This window comes from Squalius cephalus (assembly GCF_949319135.1).
Source record: "Squalius cephalus genome assembly, chromosome: 22".
In the NCBI taxonomy this organism is placed as follows: Eukaryota; Metazoa; Chordata; class Actinopteri; order Cypriniformes; family Leuciscidae; genus Squalius; species Squalius cephalus.
The window spans coordinates 1,623,470-1,644,312 of record NC_137143.1 but is presented as its reverse complement, the minus strand read 5'-3'; the positions used below and the strand labels follow the sequence as shown (position 1 = coordinate 1,644,312).

The 20,843-nt window shown below is 40.6% G+C and overlaps 1 protein-coding gene across 1 annotated transcript in view; it reads left to right on the top strand.

The window, feature by feature from the left end:
• The first annotated feature begins 2,885 nt into the window (after positions 1–2,885).
• The window catches only part of slc6a11b (solute carrier family 6 member 11b), a 36,269-nt gene continuing 18,311 nt past the window's right edge, over positions 2,886–20,843 (top strand). The window contains exons 1-8 of the mRNA XM_079856509.1: positions 2,886–3,173; positions 3,815–4,050; positions 4,771–4,905; positions 5,046–5,186; positions 5,291–5,372; positions 6,769–6,901; positions 11,390–11,524; positions 19,892–19,995. Of these exons, the coding sequence (XP_079712635.1) occupies positions 3,828–4,050; positions 4,771–4,905; positions 5,046–5,186; positions 5,291–5,372; positions 6,769–6,901; positions 11,390–11,524; positions 19,892–19,995 (953 nt within the window). The 5' untranslated portion in view covers positions 2,886–3,173; positions 3,815–3,827. The remainder of the gene's footprint in view (positions 3,174–3,814; positions 4,051–4,770; positions 4,906–5,045; positions 5,187–5,290; positions 5,373–6,768; positions 6,902–11,389; positions 11,525–19,891; positions 19,996–20,843) is intronic.

The window sequence follows — 20,843 nt, the reverse complement described above, 5'->3', positions numbered from 1 at the left end:
TGTGGGGCTATTTTAATTCCAAAGGCCAAGGGAACTTTATCAGGATGCATAGTATCCTGGATCCATGAAGTAACTGGCCTTTAAAAATAAAAATCTGTCTGCCTCTATGGGAATTTAACATAGGGGTGTCCAAACTTATGCACCCTGTATTTTAAGGAAGAACATTTATTTATTTACGATACATTATTCATTCACAAAGAAAATTGGTGTCCTTAAAGGTTGGATTTTTCCTAATTTTTTAAATTAAGGCATTAAGTTCAATTTCCAAAAGATGATTTTTTATTCCTCTTTTTAGTCAACTTTAGCATGGGTGTCTAAACTTATGCATAGCACTGTAAATTATGATTTGAAAAATCAAGGGGCCACATTTAGACATGTATTTTTGGAAAACTACTGGATGATTATGTCAGTAATGGTTATTTAATAATTACAACTACAATATCAATCCAGATGTTCCTGGAAAAAATTAAGAGACTAATAAGACAAAAAAAAAAAAAAAGTAATTATAGGTTACTTATTACAAAAATGCAAATATCAGCTAATAGCATCTCAAGAGAGTGTTTGCCAGCATCTTTGGTGGCCTCTCTCTATGCAGCGCCCTGCTTCATTCAAGTTAAAATGACAACTGACCCTTAATTGAGGGGTGTTTAGTGAGTGGGTCAGTCTTTTCCATGCTGCTCAGAACACTAGGGGAACTAAGAGCTCCCGCCATACAAGCAGTTCTTCCTGTTGAGAGACCGAGCTCAAATATCCATGAGACTCATTAAGCTGCATGGAGAAAGCCTTTGTAGCGGTTGCAGCTCGAGGCTAGTAGTTTTTCTCCAGAATTACCAGACTAAGTCAAGGCAGTAATAGTGAATGAGAAACACAGAGGCCTTGTCACAGAATACACCATTTCAGTGTAGCAATTTAACTTCAATGTTTCAATGCAATTCTGAATTCACCAGGGACACAATATCTGTAGGATAATATATGAAAATGTACGGAGCCCCTAAAGCGACGTGGTGGTGGAAAAACTTTTGCGTTCCCCCGAGAAACTTTGCGTTCCCTCGCAAAACTTTTGCGTTCCCTCGCAAAGATATTTGCGTTCCCACGCAGAACCTGTTGTGAGCTCGGACAGACACTTCCTGTTTAATGTCCCGCTGGCTGTGCTTCAGAGCTCCGTACATTAATGGAGTCATACTACACTGCTTTTGCACGTTTTATATTATGAAAAATATTCAATAACTTCACTGTAACACACCAAATTTAGTTCACACATCACTGCTCTAATGTTGGTTATACAACACTCAGTTTGGGAAGTAATTGCACATACACAAATTATATTGGTACCGTACGCAGCTGACATAATTAGTTACAACCATAGCTTTTGCATTATTGAATTTGATGGCATTACACCGTATAACAGTGTGAAGTTATTGAATATTTTTTCTAAAAAGGGTGATATTCATAATAAATAATCATAACAATTATGGATTTTTATCATTGTAGTATAACCAGCAGGAGAGCAGTGATGTGTGAACTGGATTTGGTGACAGTAGTGTCACAGTGAAGCTATTGAATATGTTTAATAAAATGTGCAGAAGGGTTTTGGGATTTGCACTTCGCAGACATTTTTTTTATTATATGATATGATTAATATCATATTTTTAAATATGATGGTTTCATTATAAATATGGTTATTATATGTAAGGTGGACAACCGATTTGATATATGATATTCACCATCTGAATCTAATGTCATGTCAACAAATGGAAAAGTCAGCCAGCTGTTTATTATCATGTTAATTATTGTGTCTTTTGCTCCAACAGCAGGGGCCCCTTTTACCCCATATATACCATACATTTACATATTCTTCCAAAATTGGAAAAACTGCTTTAATTACCTTGAATAAAAATTCAATTAGCACAGGATCAACTTTGCATTGCTGTTCACGATCGTGTCAAGGATCAGCCAAATTTCCACGTGCATCTTGAAAAGCGATTGTTAAAGTCCCCCTGTGGTAAAAATCCAGCTTTTAATGTTGTTTATGTGTCTATGAGGTGTTTTTAATATGCTTTAAGACAAACCATGTGTAAATTCATAAGTCGACAGCATTGCTGAGTATTTTCTCATTAAAACTGCAGTGAACCAAAGACAATCTCAAAAACACGCTTTGAAATCGCTGGTGTTTCTGACGTCACAAACTAGTAACCAATCAGATCAACGTGTGATCATCAACGAGTGGATCTCTGAGCTGAGTGAGTGAGTGGAGGCGGGGCTCATTTGCATATAAATAGACCCGCATATACTAAATGAGGCAAGGGTGTCGAGTTACATTCAAGATATTTTAAGGCATTAATCATTTTTTTTTCAAGTAAGAAACATTTAAATATGTAATTTTGGTGATCAAAGATAAGTTTTCAGGGATAAAATTATTGACTACAGGGGGGCTTTAAGAAAAGCGCTGAGCGGAAGTTGTGTGCCATCTAGTGGTTTAAAAGAGAATAAAGTCAAACGCGCCTTTTACCCCGGTGCGCCGTTGTACCCAACTATTAATCTACTAAACCTAGTAGATGTCATGTTAAAAAGCGGGATAAGAATGAGAACAATGAGTCAAGATCCTTCTCATTTATACCCTGAGACTAAAATAAAGATAATAAAATATTAATAATAATAAATACGCAACCAATAAATTATATTATCTTGAGTTCAAAAATGGAATTTCATGGAACATTGACAGAATATAATATTACAAATACTCATATTACAACCGACTGATGAACAATCTATATAGGCCTACATTAGATTTCAGTTTTCTCTGTTTCTCATGCATATACCATTAGATAATACAGTAGACAACAAAACACTAACCACTGTAATATTATAATAAGTAGGTATAGACTGGTTTGGCTGTGAGTGTTTTGAGGAGGTGTGATCTGTACTGTAGACTCATGGCTCTTTTCCAGTGAGAGGCGGTGGAGATCAGATCATCTGAGCTCGGATCACAGCAGTACTGAACAGCTCACTGCCACAGTCACAGCACTGTGACATCCATCAAGGATTTCACTTTTATTCTTTTTTTTGTCTTTTTTTTTTGTTTTGTTTTCCATCAAACGGGTTCAGACTGAAGCATCCCTCAAAGCGGGTGGCTTTTGGGTGATCTGAGGAGGTTCACTGTCCCACCTAAACCGGTAAGTGAGCTTTAGCTCGTTGATGGGAGTGAGTGGGGTTTGCTTTGCTCTGAGATTAAACTACATGTTGTTTACATACATTCGCTGAATTACTTTCGGCGAATGTGCGGTATACATTTCCTGCTATTCAAACCAGTAATACGCCGTGTGCAATAGCCAAAACACATGGAACATAACGCACCCGTTACAATAACGCGACGCGACAAACTGGAACGCTTGCATTACAATCAAGACGTGACGCGACAACCCAGCATGCTCTACAAATACATTTCAGTGACATTTAACGAGTCAATTAGAATCCGTTCAGAACGCGAAGTTGCAGTCACAAACAACGAGATGCAGTGCATTAGAATATTGAACAGAATATGAACAGAGTCCAGGCGCGCGTTTAAACTTTAACTTCCTAAACTTGACACGGCGAGGCAAAATAGAACACTACCATTAACGATGACTCGAGATTATTATAACCCAGGCTTTTTCCTGATAAATCATCGCTGATATAAAAACGCGTTCCTTGTTTTCTCTTCCATATGAACGCAAGAACGGGCCCTAACGCGTCAATGCTCGGCAACTTGTTTGAAATGGTTCCGCGTCCATTGCTGACATGTGCTTCAGATAAAGGTGTAATCCATATGTTTCAGGCTGGAGAACGTCATGACAGCCGAAAAGACGATCCCCATAATAAATGGAAAAGCCGATGAAACGATGGACCCCGAAGCGCCGAACCCGAGCGCAGTGCGCAGCAATGATAAGAAGGTGGTGAATGAGAGAGGACAGTGGAATAATAAGATTGAGTTTGTGCTGTCAGTGGCTGGAGAGATTATCGGTCTTGGCAACGTTTGGAGGTTCCCATATCTGTGTTACAAGAACGGCGGAGGTAAGAGATTATTCATTCATTCTCATTCAATGACACACTTCACCAACTCCTGTCAAAGGCTGATGGAGTTTTTCTTCTTCTTTGCCCTTCATGGCTAATATGAACATGGTTCTTTATGCAACAGATTTCTTATTTCCCTTTTGTAAACATTAAAACTCTTAAGGTATTTTTAAAAGTCCATCCACAACTATTTCAACTTTATTTCCATCCATGCTTTTAAAGTTTTGCTAGATAGCACATTGGTTTAACTTGTGTGGTGTTGAATGAATTATAAGTAAACGTGAAAAGAAAATAGGTTATAAGGTAATGTCATGGTACTTTTTAGATTTAGTTGCAATGTGTTTTAAAAGGGCAGCTATAAGACAGCTATTGTGGCCATGTGATTTACTACTAAAGTCAGAATAGGCATACAGCTGATATAGCTGAGCCAACAGTGCAAAAGCAGTACAAAATAATTTATAGAGAGATATTAGCCCACAATGCACTATTAAACCACACAGCCTGTGAAACATCCAGCAACTAATGGAACCTCTCAAATATTCCTTCATTGAATATGACACCTGTCCTTGATTTGTTATTCTCAGAGTTTGAATTTTTATTTTTTTAACAGGTTTCAACTGTTTCTATAGGTTAACTTTGCATGAATGTATTAAATAAATGTGATGGCTTATGTTTATGTCCATGGGATGAGAGGTGTAACTGTAGGTGTCCATTTTTTAGGTGCTTTCTTTGTGCCTTATGTCATCTTCTTCGTCTGCTGTGGGATCCCAGTCTTCTTCCTGGAAACAGCACTAGGGCAGTTCACAAGTGAAGGGGGCATCACATGTTGGCGAAAAATCTGCCCGCTCTTTGAAGGTAAGGCTTAGATCACGTTTGTCTCATTATTACATTCCTACTCATTAGGTTGAACATACATCAACAGTGGATTATAAAAAAGAGGATGTAAAACTGCATGGTTTCCTGTCTTTAAGCAATGGTTATATGTCCTCTTATAGGCATTGGTTATGCAACCCAAGTCATCGAAGCCCACCTGAATGTTTATTATGTGGTTATATTGGCTTGGGCCATTTTCTACCTGTTCAACTGCTTTACATCAGAGCTGCCCTGGGCGTCGTGTGGTCACTACTGGAACACGGGTTGGTATATTTGAGGATACAAGCAAGCATTTATAAGAAATGAGTAAAACATTGTAATGCATGAATGAAAAACTGACAAAAATGTTTTAACAATTGCCTTCTAGAAAACTGTGTGGATTTTAACAATGAAAGCATTGCCAACTTCACCAACCCATATTCCACATCACCAGTCATTGAGTTTTGGGAGTGAGTATGATTCTGACTGTTTAGCAGCGTTACATACATAACACTGTACATATTCCCAGAAACATCAGCAGCTGTTTGGAGCAAATTCTTATAAAGATCAGGGGGATCTCTGGGATCACCAGCAATTGTAAAAAAATAAAATAATATGCACAGTGACACGCTGGCTTTCCAGGCAACTTTTGGCACAGTTTATCTGCAGAGCAGTCGACTACTGGAAATCCATAATCTTTTTCCCTGATAATTTGTCATTCTTTTTGCATTGCTGTTGTCAACAAGCATCACAAGCACACTTGCACAGCTAGGAATGGTATGGACACAAATTTTGCCATAGTTGGCTTTTTTTTTTTCCAACACATTTTCATATTCAAGACTACAGTAAATACAGAGGAAGCAGTCAGACAGTTCTAGCATGTTGCTGGCCTCAGCCTCACACATTGAGCATGCAGGACTCTAGTACTGAGAGGCACAGAAGCTGTCAGTTCTGAGGTTGAATGGTGAAGGTTTGTTCAAAGGGGGCATGGCCTAGGCAGTGGATGTCACCCAAGAACATGTCAAAGATGATAAATGGCAGTGCAAGAAAGAATTGTGGCTTTTCCTCACAAACTTGCAATTCATTGCGTCACGACCAGTCAGTGTTTAACAAAACTTCAGACCACCTTAAAGTTTGGACAAATAGTTGGGCATGTGCAGTTGGCTCTCCTGGAAGTCAGAGGCTCTTGGAATTTTGATGAATATCATTGTACCTGTACCAAATGTTTTGGGGTCATTGCACATTGTGAGCATCAGAAAGTGTCCAGTTTAGTCCGATGCGGGTGTTAAAGATGTTGGATTTTATATATGATATATTAATTTTTCAGTAATAGTCTTTTACAGCGACAGCGAGTCGACACACAAACCCACCTCCCCTCATTTATTCATTTCATAAAGCTGATTCTAATTACTAAATTGAGTTCTTTTTCACTGCTTATAGCACGTAAACAGTCAATATGCCGGTCATGGCGAGTATTGACGTAAACACAGTCAAGTGAACGTAAACAGTTGAGAAAGAAAACGCATGTGTAACAATATAATGGATCCGTGCATTAGGTCTTAAAGTGATATCAGCCTATCATACCTGCTGCTAAATTATGAGATCATATGAAAAAATATATATATGGCAGTTTTTCCCCATTGTATCAATGTCACAATTGTGGCCAGTGAAAATGCTGAGTGACTAGTAACTTTGGAAAACCATTAGCCACAGTGGCAAGTGAGAAAAAAGTGAATGTCAAGCCCTAGAGCAACATTAGAAACCTGCTCAAATGAACCTTGCAGTACGTAATTGTCCTCTTGACTTGTGTTCATATGTTGCATTCCTGCTTGAAAAGTAATTAATTCAGAATGTTTTCCCTTCTAGACGCCGTGTTCTCAAGATATCCTCTGGAATTGAAGAAGTTGGCAGCCTTCGCTGGGAGCTCGCTTTCTGTCTACTTCTAGCTTGGATCATATGCTATTTCTGCATTTGGAAAGGTCCAAAGTCAACTGGAAAGGTAAAAACAAAAGGTCCAGTGACCAGAAATGGTGTTGAATGTGTGTAGATGTTAACCAAAGAGTGAGAGGCTGAGTTGGAGATGTCTCAATGAGAGACTTGGATGAATAGGAGAACTTAGCACCCTAATGTTATGCAGTCAATTCAGCACAGAATCAATTGGGTGAGTGAGACATGCAGCATGAGATGTCATCAGCGTAACTCTGACATGTGGAACGGTATGTGAATACAGTATGTGACAATGTCCAGCAACAATGTGGATCCAGCGATTTGAAAAGGCTCAAATGCAAACATTATCTGCAAACAAAGTGGTAAATCTTTGAGGGCACAATGACACGTTGAGGCTTTAGACCTATACTGAGAGAATGTCAGCTGTCAAAACTACAGACTCGCATATCAGGCATCAAAAAGGCCATTGAACAGAAACCGGCAACGTTCCAGAAGCCGAACGGAAATGTAGTTGCACAAAGGTTCATCCTCACAATAACCAAATGGTTTATTGGTAAACTCAAACCAAACTACTGTGAAAAAGTGCCTTTGGAAAACAAACAGTTTGCATTATTCCTGTGTCTGGACCACAAAATGCAGCTCTGGCCTTCCTCTACCTTCGCCTTGTACCCACAATCCATTGCATTATGAGGGCCTATGTCCCTCTGCCAATCTCTGCAACTCAGTCACTAGCCTTCCTCTGGATTCTATTCTTCCAGCAGCCTTTAAGAAAGTCTAACGGACTCAATGAGCCAGAAAGAAAGTGGAAAGAAAGGAAGAGGGATGTGTGGGGAAAAATAAATGGGTTCACATTGTACAGGTCCAGGAGAAAAGCTCGGCAGCAAGGCCTATATCTCCTGAAGTGGCTTTTGTTTGGCCGTGAAGCAAGGGGAAAGAATGCTCCTTCATGGCGAGGCTTTAGCAGCCTGTCCAAGATTGATTTCTGTATTCACAGGGGGAAAGTGGAGCGTTCATGAGGAGCATGCAGAGTTCCTCCACTCGCCTCTTCTCTTCTGTGAGGAATTATGTCTGGCGGATAGCAAACTGCTTTCTTCCTTTCCTTTGACCGCTATACAGATTGCAGCATTCAGGACATTTGCTAAGCTGTTCATCGCAGGTCTTTTGTGGCTGTTTGCGCTTCTCCCATAAGCCAGCGGTAGATTTATGGCATGGGGCTGACCTGTGAATGTGGGGCTTAAATGTTTGACCAGGAAGAGTTGGGAGAAAGTCAGCGTGCATTAAAGTTTCATGCCGAGTTTAAACATTGGTCCATTCATTGAGTAAAACCACACGCATGCATCTGAAAGCCTAGTGGGGGATTCACTCATTGCAGTGGCCATGGTTTTTGGATGTGGATATGTAATCATTTTACAAGACTAATTGAAAAGGATGTGAATTAGTGAGCTGGACGAGCTTTGCCTCGCTCATACTGTGAGGTGCATTGGGATTAAAGGATCTCCTTTGTTATACTCTTACAGATCTCTGCTTAACACAGTTGGTTTGTTTATTCCATTGGGTTACTTGGTTAAGAAACGTTACGAAAATGTACAGCGATTATCATATTGCAGTTCAATACATTTAGGTGCAAACAAGAAAGAATTTGTTTGTTAAGGCCAAAAACTTCTTGTCACAAAGGGCAACGCATTTGTTCATTAATGTGAAGATGCGTTTGCTGTCATTTAGTACAGTAAATTACCCAGGTCAGATTGAAGTCATCTGCAATTGTAAGTTTCTGTGCCACACATTTTCCCACACTGCCAACACAACCCAGTTGGGCTCCTTCTGGAGGGAAACAGGGTAGAAGCTTTTGTGTCCAAACCCTGTCTTGTCCTCGTATGGTCTTGACCGGGTGCCAGAGGAACAAGAACCTAGTGCCGCCCCCAAGGGTGGTTTTGTTCACGGGATTGAAAGAGCTTCAAAATGTTGAACTCATTTCTGTGAGTTGTGAATGCCATTTTGCAAAAGCATTTTAGGTTCTTGAACTTGAAAGTATAGTAGAGAAGAATCACGCCGTGATCTTATAACACTGTATGTCTGATTGCGCTGAGGATTCCAGCCTCTGTGTGTCTTGGGAGACAAAGCTCTTACACTGATTGGATGAGACTTGGTAATAATTCAAGACTCTGAAGATCATGTTGACAAGTCACAACATGATGGTGGCCTGGCTATTCTATTTTTGTCTTTTTTTTATGTGCTGTGTTGCACTGTGGAGTGTTTTCTCCATCAAAACCTCTGGCTCAGACCTGCATCCCTTCCTCCCCCTTAGAGTAACTCTTTCAATCAGCGCTCAATTAAGGCTTTGGGAGAGTACCTGCCCCCTCTGGCAGACCCTCAGAGCATTCTGTAACCCCTTCACGTTAAGTGCACTGCTTCATCCACTCGATCATTCATTCCCTCGAATCCCTTTCTTTGAAAGGTATACTAGTAAGACATCTGATTTGCACATGATAGCCCATCACAAAATAGGGTAAAAAATGTGTTTGGTCTTCTGATCACAGACATTTTGTCACATTAACTTAATTTTAAAGGAATAGTTCAAAAAGGAATATTTTGTTGGTGTATGCTTCCACTTTTTCTGTGGAACTCAAAAGGAAAAATTGTAAAGAATCTTTACACATCTATTTTCCATACCATGCCATTCAATGACCAAAAAAGGACAAGAACACTATGCACCATTTTTTTTCTGAAGCCATTTAAGCCATTTTCCAAAATGTAACTGACTTTTACAGTGAATCTATTCACATTCCGATTATGGTGCGCAACTGATCCTGAGCGTCATTGACAAATATCTTATCTTGTAAAATGTTTGGTCAGTACCACTGCTCCCTATACATAGAGTTTAAAGATGTTATGAAATTGCATTGGCATGGTTCAAATCATACTTATCTGACAGTTATCAATTTGTAGCAGTAAAATAAGAGGTGTCATATCGATCGCAAGTTCAGTATGGAGTACCACAAGGCTCAGTACTAGGACCGTTGCTTTTCATCCTGTACATGCTACCCTTAGTCCCGAGCTTACCATATAGTCAGCCGGATCTGGACCATATCTAGATCAGATGTGGACCTGCACATAGACACGACCTTGAAACAAAGCTGCCGTGATGCCAAAACGCCCAATGCAAGAAGAAAGCCGTGGTGTTTACTACTGTGACAATTAGCGCTTATCAGGATCAACTAAACGCTGGATTTTCAAAAGAATGTGAAGAATGTGAATTTCACAGCATAGACTCTTTAAAATACATCTGAAAGTTTTACACATCGGTCTGTTATTGTAGCAACATCAACTTTACATTTTCACACTCCTAAACATGACCATGAACAAAGCAAATTGTGATTGGTTGCTTTACATGTCAGTCAGACGGCCTCTACCTTCTGCCATCAGTCTAAAGGTATTGCTATGAGGGACTAACAAGAACCAACCCAATCCCCTGCACAGATCCCGATGGCCAGCTTCATCTCCATACCGGCATGATAAATCAGATTTTCAAGCAGAAGGAACTGGATTAAATATTTTGAATGATATCAATCCACAATCTGACTTCTGACTTATGATGCAGCCTGGAATTAAACCACACCAAGTTGTTTTGTTTGGCCAGAGGAGAACTGAACTGACTTAAACTGAACAATTACACTTCTTTTTTTAGAGCTGCTTTACAGAGCTACAATTGAACTATGTTTGCATCATTGAATCATTGAATCATTATTTTCCAGATGATCAATATGAAACAATCTGTATTGTATAAAGCACTATAAAAATAAATGTGACTTGACTTGACAGAGTACGCATGATCGTGAATTGGAAAGTGAAAGTAAAAAGCGAGCATGCATTGAAAAGTGATTTCAATACCCTGCATTTTGGTTGAGGCTCCTTGATGCCCACAAATGATATACAATATAATTACCCAACTATATCCCATCTCACATTTTTTCCATTAGGGGGTCCGTAGATAGATCCGTAGATCCTTTCCGATCATAGTATTCGGCTTTTGGCACATCCTTATAAATGAGCCTCCAGATCTAGCTATATTGTATTTTTTAATGTAGCAGACATGTCAGTGCCGCAGAGTGTTCGAATATAAATAAAGTTTTAATGAAATAGAATCAGCATCTGTTGTTTTCACTTGATCGAGTGATAACATTAAAGCACTTTATATGATTTAAAGTACTTTAATGTACTTTATATCATATAAAGTACTATAATGGTTCTTTATGAGGTTTGTTTTTTTGTCCTTTTTTGGAACATGTCACATGTGGTCACTATAAACTGTTGTTGAATGGAAATAGCTGCATGTTGTTGAATGGAAATAGCTGCATGATGATTCTTCAGAATTTATTCTTTTTTTTATGTAAAAAAACTATGTAATACAGATTTGGAATTACATGAAAGAATAAATGATGACTAGAATAGATTTAGAATAGATTCAGCGTCTCCAAAGATGTGAACATGTGGTTGGTGCAGCTTGACGACCTTTATTCATGCCCATGTTTTCCCTCTGCAGGTGGTGTATGTCACTGCAACTTTTCCTTATTTCATGCTGTTGATCCTTCTTATTCGAGGAATCACACTGCCAGGAGCTGCTAATGGAATTAAATTCTACCTGTACCCTGATATGTCTCGTCTGTCAGATCCTCAGGTATGAAACATTTTATTCAATTTTATTCAGAATGTCATTTAGTTTGTCAAGTTTACGCCAAAATAAAAGCTATTAAGATATCACTATTGTAGTTTTACTACTGTAAACTAAAATACTATACTTATTATGAAATATTTTTTTCTTTTACAATGCAGTTGTTTTACAATAGAAATGTATTTCTTAGAGATGCACATGCCCCTAGATCGCCTTCGAGGTCCATCCATCATACTCTCACGAAATCCTGTGAGAAACATGCAGACTTTGTGCTCAATCATTATCAGATGTAGCAGGTTGCATGGAGGGGGCAAATCTCTCCTTTATCAAATGCATTTATGAAAGAGAAATTCAGCCCCTGAAAACTTAATTTAAATTAGCGTATGACAGTGAACGTCTCGGGTTATGACTGTAACCCTTGTTCCCTGAGAAGGTGTGACGGCATACACGGAAGCTACAAAGGGACGCCGGCACACAACAGCATCAGCTTCTGTGATGAAGCAAGTCGCTCCCAGGCAGGGGAAGGCGTGGCGAAGGGACGCAGTGTCTCGTACCCTTCTCAGGGAACAAGGGTTACAGTCATAACCCGAGATGTTCCCTTTCGAGGAAAGCCATGGACTGCGTCGACTATGACACTTTGGGGAACGAGTACCCACTATGCCACAATGAGCCCTGCCTGTCCCAGTGTGAAGCTGCACATACTGTAGGCACACTTGGACGAGAGCACTAGAGTGCCTGGAGTAGAAGGGATGTCCAGAATGTAGAACCTAATAAAAGTGTGAGGGGTGGCCCATCCAGCTGCATCACACACTTCTTAGATAAGGGCCCCTGAAAGGAGGGCTCTAGAGGACGCCATGCCTCTGGTAGAATGAGCCCTCACGGCCAAAGGTAAAGGCAAACTGCACACCTGATATGCCATAGATATAGCCTGAACAATCTAATTGCTGATGGTTTGTTTGGACGCGGGAAGCCCCTTCTTGGGCGACCTCTAAACACACCAGCAACTGGTCTAACTTCTGTCATGAAGAAGACTTCTGAAGATACATTCTTAGAGCTCTGACAGGGCAGAGCAAATAAAGCCTTTCCTGATCCACTGTCACGTGAGGTGGAGAATGAAATGCCTACGGAACTGTAGGCCGTGCAACATTAGATGGTACTTTAGGCACATAGCCCGGCCTGGGATGCAAGATAGATCTAATGTCGCCTGGAGCAAACTCCAGGCACCCATGAGATATAGAGAGCACCTGAAGATCTCCTACCCTCCTCAGAGAAGTAATGGCTAATGAGAAGGCTACCTTGAAAGAAAGGTTCTTGGCCTCAGCCGACTCCAGAGGTTCAAAGGGGGCCTCGACCAGCCATTCGAGAACCACTGCCAGATCCCATGTGGGAACTCTGACATGAGCCGCAGGTCTCATCCTCCAAGCCCCACGGAGGAAATGTATGACCAGCTGATGTCTCCCCAGGGGCCCATCACCCAGAGGAGTGTGGAAAGCCGCAATGGCAGGCACGTACACCTTGAGTGTGGATGGGGTAAGACCAGCCGAGAAGCGATCTAAACGGTGAAAAGTTGCGACGATCCCTCTCTAGAACTCCCGGGAGCAGAGCGATCGGGGGAAATCCATACAGACCTCTGCACCATGGCATCCAACCCCAGCGGGGCTGGATGTGTGAGGGAGATCCACAGTGGGCAGTGTGATGTCTCTCAAGACGCAAACAGATCCACTTCCACTGGGCCGAACCTCTGACATATTGACTCCACCACCTCAGGGTGGAGTCTCCATTCCCAGGGCCTCAGCCCCTGCCTCGACAGGATGTCTGCTCTCTGATTCTGATCCCCTGGGATGTATGTTGCTCTGAGAGGAGAGGACCACAGGAGGATCTGATGCGCCAGTCTGCATTGAGGGCGGGATCTCAGACCCCCCTGATGATTTATATAGGCCACCACTGATGTATTGTCTGACCTGAAAAGGACGTGGTGACCTATGAGGTTGGGCAGAAAACACCGCCAACATTTCCAGGCAATTTATGTGGCAGGAGGATGGTCCTGCCATAGACCTCTCGTAAAGCCGCCGTCCGTGACCACATCCCAGACTGTGAGGGAGGCGTCTGTCGAAACGGCTTTCTGGGGACATGACGCTCCCAACACGGGACCATGGGACAGAAATCAAGTTTTCTTCCACATAGATAGGGAACGAGGGCATCTGCGCATTACCCTGATCATGCGGAATGGGTTCCCATAATAAACCAGTCGTCAATATAATTTAGCACCCTGATACCCTGAAGCCTCAGCGGAGCTAGAGCTGCATCGATGCATTTGGTAAATGTGCGAGAGGAGAGAGATTGGCCGAATGGAAGAACCCGATATTGGAACCTCAGGAACTTCCTGTCAGATGGAAGGATGGAAATGTGGAAGTATGCGTCCTTCAGATCTATCGTGACAAACCAATCCTCGGATTTAATTTGGTTCGCGATGATGGGAATAGTTAGCATCTTGAACCTGAACCGCCTCAGAGACTGATTCACGTGCATCGGATCTAATATTGGACGCAACCCCCCATCCTTCTTGGGAACTATGAAGTAGCGGCTGTAAAACCCAGACTCCCTGTCCGGTGGAGGTACACGTTCTATGGCCTGCTTTACCAGCAAGGAGTTTACTTCCTGTTCCAATACCCAACCCTGCTCTGGGTTGACTGCAGTCCATACCACCCGTTAAATTTCGGTAGGTGGAAACTGAACTGCAGTCTGTACCCCTTTTGAATGGTGCGCAGGGCCCACAGAGAATGCATCGAAATATTTTACCAAGGGAACCAGCCTCTCGAGGTTTGTGATTTGTTCTCGATCCCCTGATGCGGATTCCTGGCAGGGTTTAATCGAAAACGATTCTCAATTCTCGAAGCCCTGTATTTCTCCTTGATGCCCATAAATGATAGATTTAACCATAAATGTCTCTCTGAGACCACCATAGCCGCCATGGAACGGCCGATATCTCGGAGAGACAAGTCTGCAGCCTTTCTTAACTCTGCAATGTCATCAGGAGTTGGTCCCTTGCCCTCATCGATTTCTTTTAGAAGGTCGGCCTGGTATGCCTGCAGTACTGCCATTGTGTGCAGACTGGCCCGACCCACAGCTATATAAGCCCTGCCCACCAAAGAAAATGTATCACGGCAGGGTTTGGTGGGCAGCACCGGAGTCTATAGGGATGACACAGCGTCGGGGGAAAGATAACTGGCCAATGGCTCTTCCACCTGAGGCATCGTCCCATAAACGTTCTCTCTCGCCCCCACAATATTGCTGTAATCTAATTCTGGGGGGTTGGAAATACGAGAGGAATATGGCTTGTTCCACGATTTACACAACTCGTTGTTGTTGTTGTCTCAATCGGAAAAGAATGGCACGGCGATGAGGCTGTTCTCTACGCTGCAGGAAGCGCTCATCTAACTTGCTTTTTGTCTGCACTTCCTGCCTTTGATGTGGCCAGCTGATGTTTAACTGGTCTACGGCGCAAGAATGATGATGAACGCCGCCGCACCGCCTCAACGGACGCGGGACCCGCATCACGGGGTTCGCGAGCCTGGCCATCCTCATCAAAAATGGCCAGACGAGAGCGCAGCACTCGGATTGTTAAAGCTTCACAGCCCCCCCAAAGTGTCGTAGTCGACGCAATTCGAGTTCCCTCGAAAGGGAACGACAGATTTAGTTTAGCTGGAGATATAAGTAACACAAGTATAAATCTTTTAAATGGCATTCATTTTACTATATTATGAGATGCACTAATGAATAGCTTACCAAAAACAAATCTTCTCAGGTGAAGATTTATCATTCAAAATAAAAAATAAAATAATTAATTCATTCATTAAAAAAAATTTTTTTTTTAAATATATATTTTTACTGTGCAAAGAAAAATACTTCTATTTTCAATAAATATTTTTCCTAGTCTAACAGAGATTTAGAATGACAAAGAGTTTGTTTTCCAAATCTAACTGAATTGATGAACATCAAGGAATCAGTGGCAAGTTTTTCCGGAAGCAGGGAACTCTCAGGTCATTTGGTGGTAGGCTTGGGCGGTATTCGAATTTTGATACCGTCAAACCCCCTCCCTATTTTACCGGGGTATACGGTATTACCGTGACTAATTAAAAATTATGACATAATGGGCTCAGACGGCGTCACCAAACTGTTGGTTTGTGCCTACACAGTTCAGAAACTGAATGCCAGATCGGGCAAAAAAAAACAAATCAAGCCGTGCACCTTGTGTCTGAGTCCGGTCGACGGCATTAACTGTTATTATGAGCCCGAGCCCACCATTATTCAACATAATACTGTGTGCGTGCAACAAGCAAGAAGTGCCTTTGTAATCCGGTGACGCGTGTCCATTTGATTTTTATTAATAAAGCTTTTCTGCAAAGGTGGAAGTTGACGATCGCCATCTCTGTAGTGAGCGCGCATATAGAGAGAGATGCACATCATTGATTAATCAGACTATATTTCTTTTCGTTTTGAATTGTTTCGTTTAAAGAAATTGACGATCACCATCTCCATAGTGAACGATAGAGAGAAATGCACATCATGGATTACAGAGAGTAGGCTAGTCTATTTCTTTTCGGTTTGTATGGTTTCGTTTGCTGAAATTGATGATCACATCTCCGTATGAACGCGCCTAGAGAGAAATGCACATCATGGATTAAATAATCAGAGTGGCCTTTGTCTTTTCGTTTTGAGAAATTGACGATCGCCATCTCTGTGAACGCCATAGAGAGAAATGCACATCATGGATTAATCAGAGAGTAGGCTACCCTATATTTCTTTTCGTTTTGAATTGTTTTGTTTAAAGAAATTGACGATCGCCATCTCCAAGTTTCGGTTAATTTATGAGATTTAAATGCAAGTGACCGCGGCATGCCATCGCCCATCATGTCATGATTATATTAAATATATAGGCAATTGGTTGATGAAAAATTTATTAAAATTAAGATACAATTTATACAAAACGAAATTCGTTTTAAAGAGGCCTTTTACAAAACTAAATTTATTGAAGTGGTCAAATCGTCTGACTCCCGATGCATCCCATCTTATTTGTGCTGTTCACTTTTCATAATCAAGAAAGATGGAAAAAATAACATAATAATATTTTAACAAATACGAAACTTAATGCGCTTATTTAATGAACTCGAGAACAAAATGCATCCTGGCAGCAGTGAGTGGGTGGTAGTTTCGGAGATGCGACATTAGGTTAGAGGTGTTTACATCTCTCGCGGTCACCTTTTTATGGAACAATTTACAAATTGCCTCGTCAGTATTTACCGCCTCTCCCTTCTCATTCGGTTGGAACCAGAAATATTGCCAAACTGCAACCACACATAAGCATTTTTTAGGCAATAAATAAATTATATATATTATATGCTATATATAAGTGCCGGTAATGACGGTATTGAAACTGATACCGGTGCTATTTTAAGATCCTGCGGTATCCGATATTACCGTAATACCGCCCAACCCTATTTGGTGGGATTACAGGATGGCTAAACATCAGATGTGTAATGCGCCACCGTTTCATCATCCCAGTGAACAGAAAGCAGGACTGAAGGAATGTATGTGAAGTAGCATCGATAGCCTGAGAGAGCGAGCGACATAAAGCAATGCAGTGAAAGAGAGAGGGTGATAAAGGGTGTTTGGTGATGGGGCTCCTCCGACACCAATGTTTAATTAGCTTTCATGCCACACAATAAGAGGTCTGTTCACATTCTCTATGCTCCGTTGTTTTATTCACCATCTTCCTTCACAATCTCACCACGCAATTCAGTTTTCTGTGCCAGAGAGTTTACATTTCTGTTCAGAAATCTATGCCTGTTTTGGACAAAATCATCTTTTTGGTGTTTTGTGATTTCTATGGTACTGTGGATGACAAATATCATCATTGAAATTGACTAATATTGTCACGAATTGCAAAGACTCAGTAATATGCAAAATACCTAACAACCTGTCCATGTTGGCATCTGTGTGATTTGGCTTGATTCTAAGAGAGAGATGAATTTATGCCAAAGTACCATAGTGTTGGACACAAAGCCTTTGACATAAAAAAAAAAAAAAAAAAAAAGGAAGGCATTTTATCCTTCTTTTTTTACAGTTAATAAGTCTTTTTTTTTTACTGTCCTAACTAGTTGCATTTTATTAAATGCATTTAGCATTGTTTTTTTCCCCTCATTGATGACTGTCTAGTATTAGAATTGCACTTACTTAATAAAGTTGTATTATTAACGGTTAATAACGAGTAACCCAACTATGGGGTGGTGTAGCCCCTTCCCAACAATGCATTGGGTTAAAAGTAACCTAACAGTTAAGTTAACTATTTATTTTTATTTATGACATTATTTTAATAAATAAAATACACTTGCATAAAACAATACATATGTCTCAACAAATATATATTTAAATTACAAACTAAATATTGGGGAGTCTAGAATTGAATGTAAATACACATAATTGTGTACATAATTTCAAAATACACAAGTGAACATACAACATACGTATTTAACCCAACAGCCGGGTTATTGCTAGAAATTACCCAATGATTTTAAAAATGACCCAACATAGTGACCCAATATGTGTAACCCAACGGTTGGGTTAAAAAAAAATAACCCAACTTTTTTCCAAATCTTCCAAATTTCCAAATCTTCCAAAAAACACAACTTGTCATTCATTATAATGAACGACAAGTTGCATTTTTTGGAAGATTTGGAAATACTGACTAGAGGCGAGTTTGCAATCAAAATGTTTCTTTAGGATGCACTTCCTGGCTAAAAGAAGACAAAACAAACCTCCAAATTAGCCACAACATCAATGAGCAGCTTTTAAAGAATGTAGCGGCGTGTCCGAGTAATGCCAAACCAGAGCATTCGCACCGGCCCAATGTTAAACAGAAGAGACATAAATGACTGGATGTTCTTGGAGGGAAGTTGCTCTGTGTTGTGAGGTCAGAAGGGTTTCCCCGGTTACTTGCTGGAGGAAGCAAATACTGCCAGTTGTCAATTGTTTTCCCAGTAAAGGAGATTAGTGGCTCAATGGATATGTGAGAGCGTTTTAAAGAGGTGCTGGCTCATTTTCCACCGACTCACATGGATCCCTATGGCCACATTTTTACACTTCTCTCCCTCTATGGGGCAAAATAACTCTATTCAGAGCATTCGAGCGCTATGAGAACATTTTAGCCCGTTGCAGGTGAGAGAGTTGTGCATCAGAATCAGAAGCACGAGATAGAGATCTACTGTAAAAAATAAGATTCTGTGGAGATTCTGCTCGACCGATTCACTGCCATTATATAGAGACAAGCAGAACACAAAAAAATCATATAGCTTTAGAATAAGACCAGGGTGAGTGAATAATGACTTAACTTTCATTGTCGGGTGATCTGTCCTATTAATCAGCTAATTAGCTATAGAACTCCATTGTAAAAAAGTTGTAAATTGGTGGGTTGTAAGTGTCAGAAAGAACTGATTATTGATCAATATTACACGGCTCTGTGGAATACTTGATTCTGATTGGTCAATCGCACCATCCAGCGATATATTATTCCCCGATAACAACCGCTGAGAACAGAAACACAGGCTCATCCGGGTCACTGAAGTCAGCAGCGCTATTCACTTGTTAGGAATGGGTTTTCTTCATGGACGTTTTGCGTTTAGTGAGCTAATAAAATATTAAAACTCAATCAAATCAATATTTTGTGTACAGTTATTTAACTATGCCATCCAGTGTCATGGACTCGCTCTCTCTTGTTTCATACAAACGCAGCGGCGGCCATTTTGTGACTATTGTTTTGTACACTGTTGGATTATAAGATACAAACAGGTATGGTTTTAAAACAGTTTAATCTGAAATCAATATCTCTTATCTCCATAATTATTTATGTGGTGAAATGCTGTGTAATAAGTGTAATGACTGTATACCATATCCCTTAAACGTCCGTCTAGTTTGAACTTGCAGCTGAAACTGCTCTCTCCGCTCAAGTTTTGTGTTTAAAGAGCTAATCAAATATTTCAACTCAGATCAATATTTTGTGTCTAATTATTTTCTTATGTGGCAAGTATCCGTGTAAAAAGCAGGATAATGTACATCCAGCCGGTTGTTATCTCAGAATAAACCCCCTCAGACTGAAGAAGACCTGATCCTGATCACCCTGTCGGGGTTTATTCTGAGATAACAACCAGCTGGATGTACATGATCCCTTACTTAATGAACTCAGTGTCAATAACTGAACACATCTTCTCATTCAGAATACATGACACTAGAGTATGTGTCTTAGGATCTTGTTTCAGTGCCAGTATATTGATGAATAAGAGCAGTTATGGTCGTGTAATTGATCTGTAATTTACACAGGTGTGGGTGGATGCAGGCACTCAGATCTTCTTCTCATATGCTATATGTCTGGGTTGTTTAACGGCTCTCGGCAGCTACAACAGCTACAACAACAACTGCTACAGGTGAGAGTCTGTCAAGTCAGTGTGTTTTGGCTAAACGTACTCTGTTTAAACTGTATCCTCTGTTGTCAATCGTGTATCGATCAGCCTTGCTCTGGTTTCTATCATCCTACATACTCTCTGCAAAACTGCTCAAGCTCACTCAGGTTATATGGAGATCTTTCACTTGTCCTCTCATAATTGCACTGAGATCTGGACTTGATCAACTTGGCTCTCATCAGACCATAGAAACCTTCATCCCACACATCCCGGTCGCTGAGATATGACACATTTAAAGGCCTTGTTCACTTCAGAATTAAAATTTCATGATAATTTACTCAGCCCTACGTCATCCAAGATGTTCATGTCTTTCTTTCTTCAGTCGAAAAGAAATTAAGCTTTTTGAGGAAAACATTCCAGGATTTTTCTTTTCAATGGGGTCCAACGGGTTGAAGGTCCAGCTGTCAGTTTCAGTGCAGCTTCAAAGGCTCTACAGTCTTATCTAGCCAAACCATCGGCCATTTAAAAAGAAAAAACAAAATGTATGTACTTTTTAACCACAAATGCTCATCTTGCACGTCCACGACTTCATGCATAACGTAATCACGTTGGAAAGGTCAGGCGTGACATAAGCAGAAAATGTAGAGTAGGGTCGAAAAACTCCATCTCAGTTTCTCCTCCAACTTCAAAATTTTCCGACATCATTGTTTTACCTTTTATTTATTTTTGTAAATGGCGTTTGACATCGTCTTTGCACGTTCGCTTTGTAAACACTAGGTCGCCACTTCCGCCTACGTCACGCGTGACCTTTCAACCTTGCAACGCAAGACGAGCATTTGTGGTTAAAATGTATATAAATGTTATAAATGTTT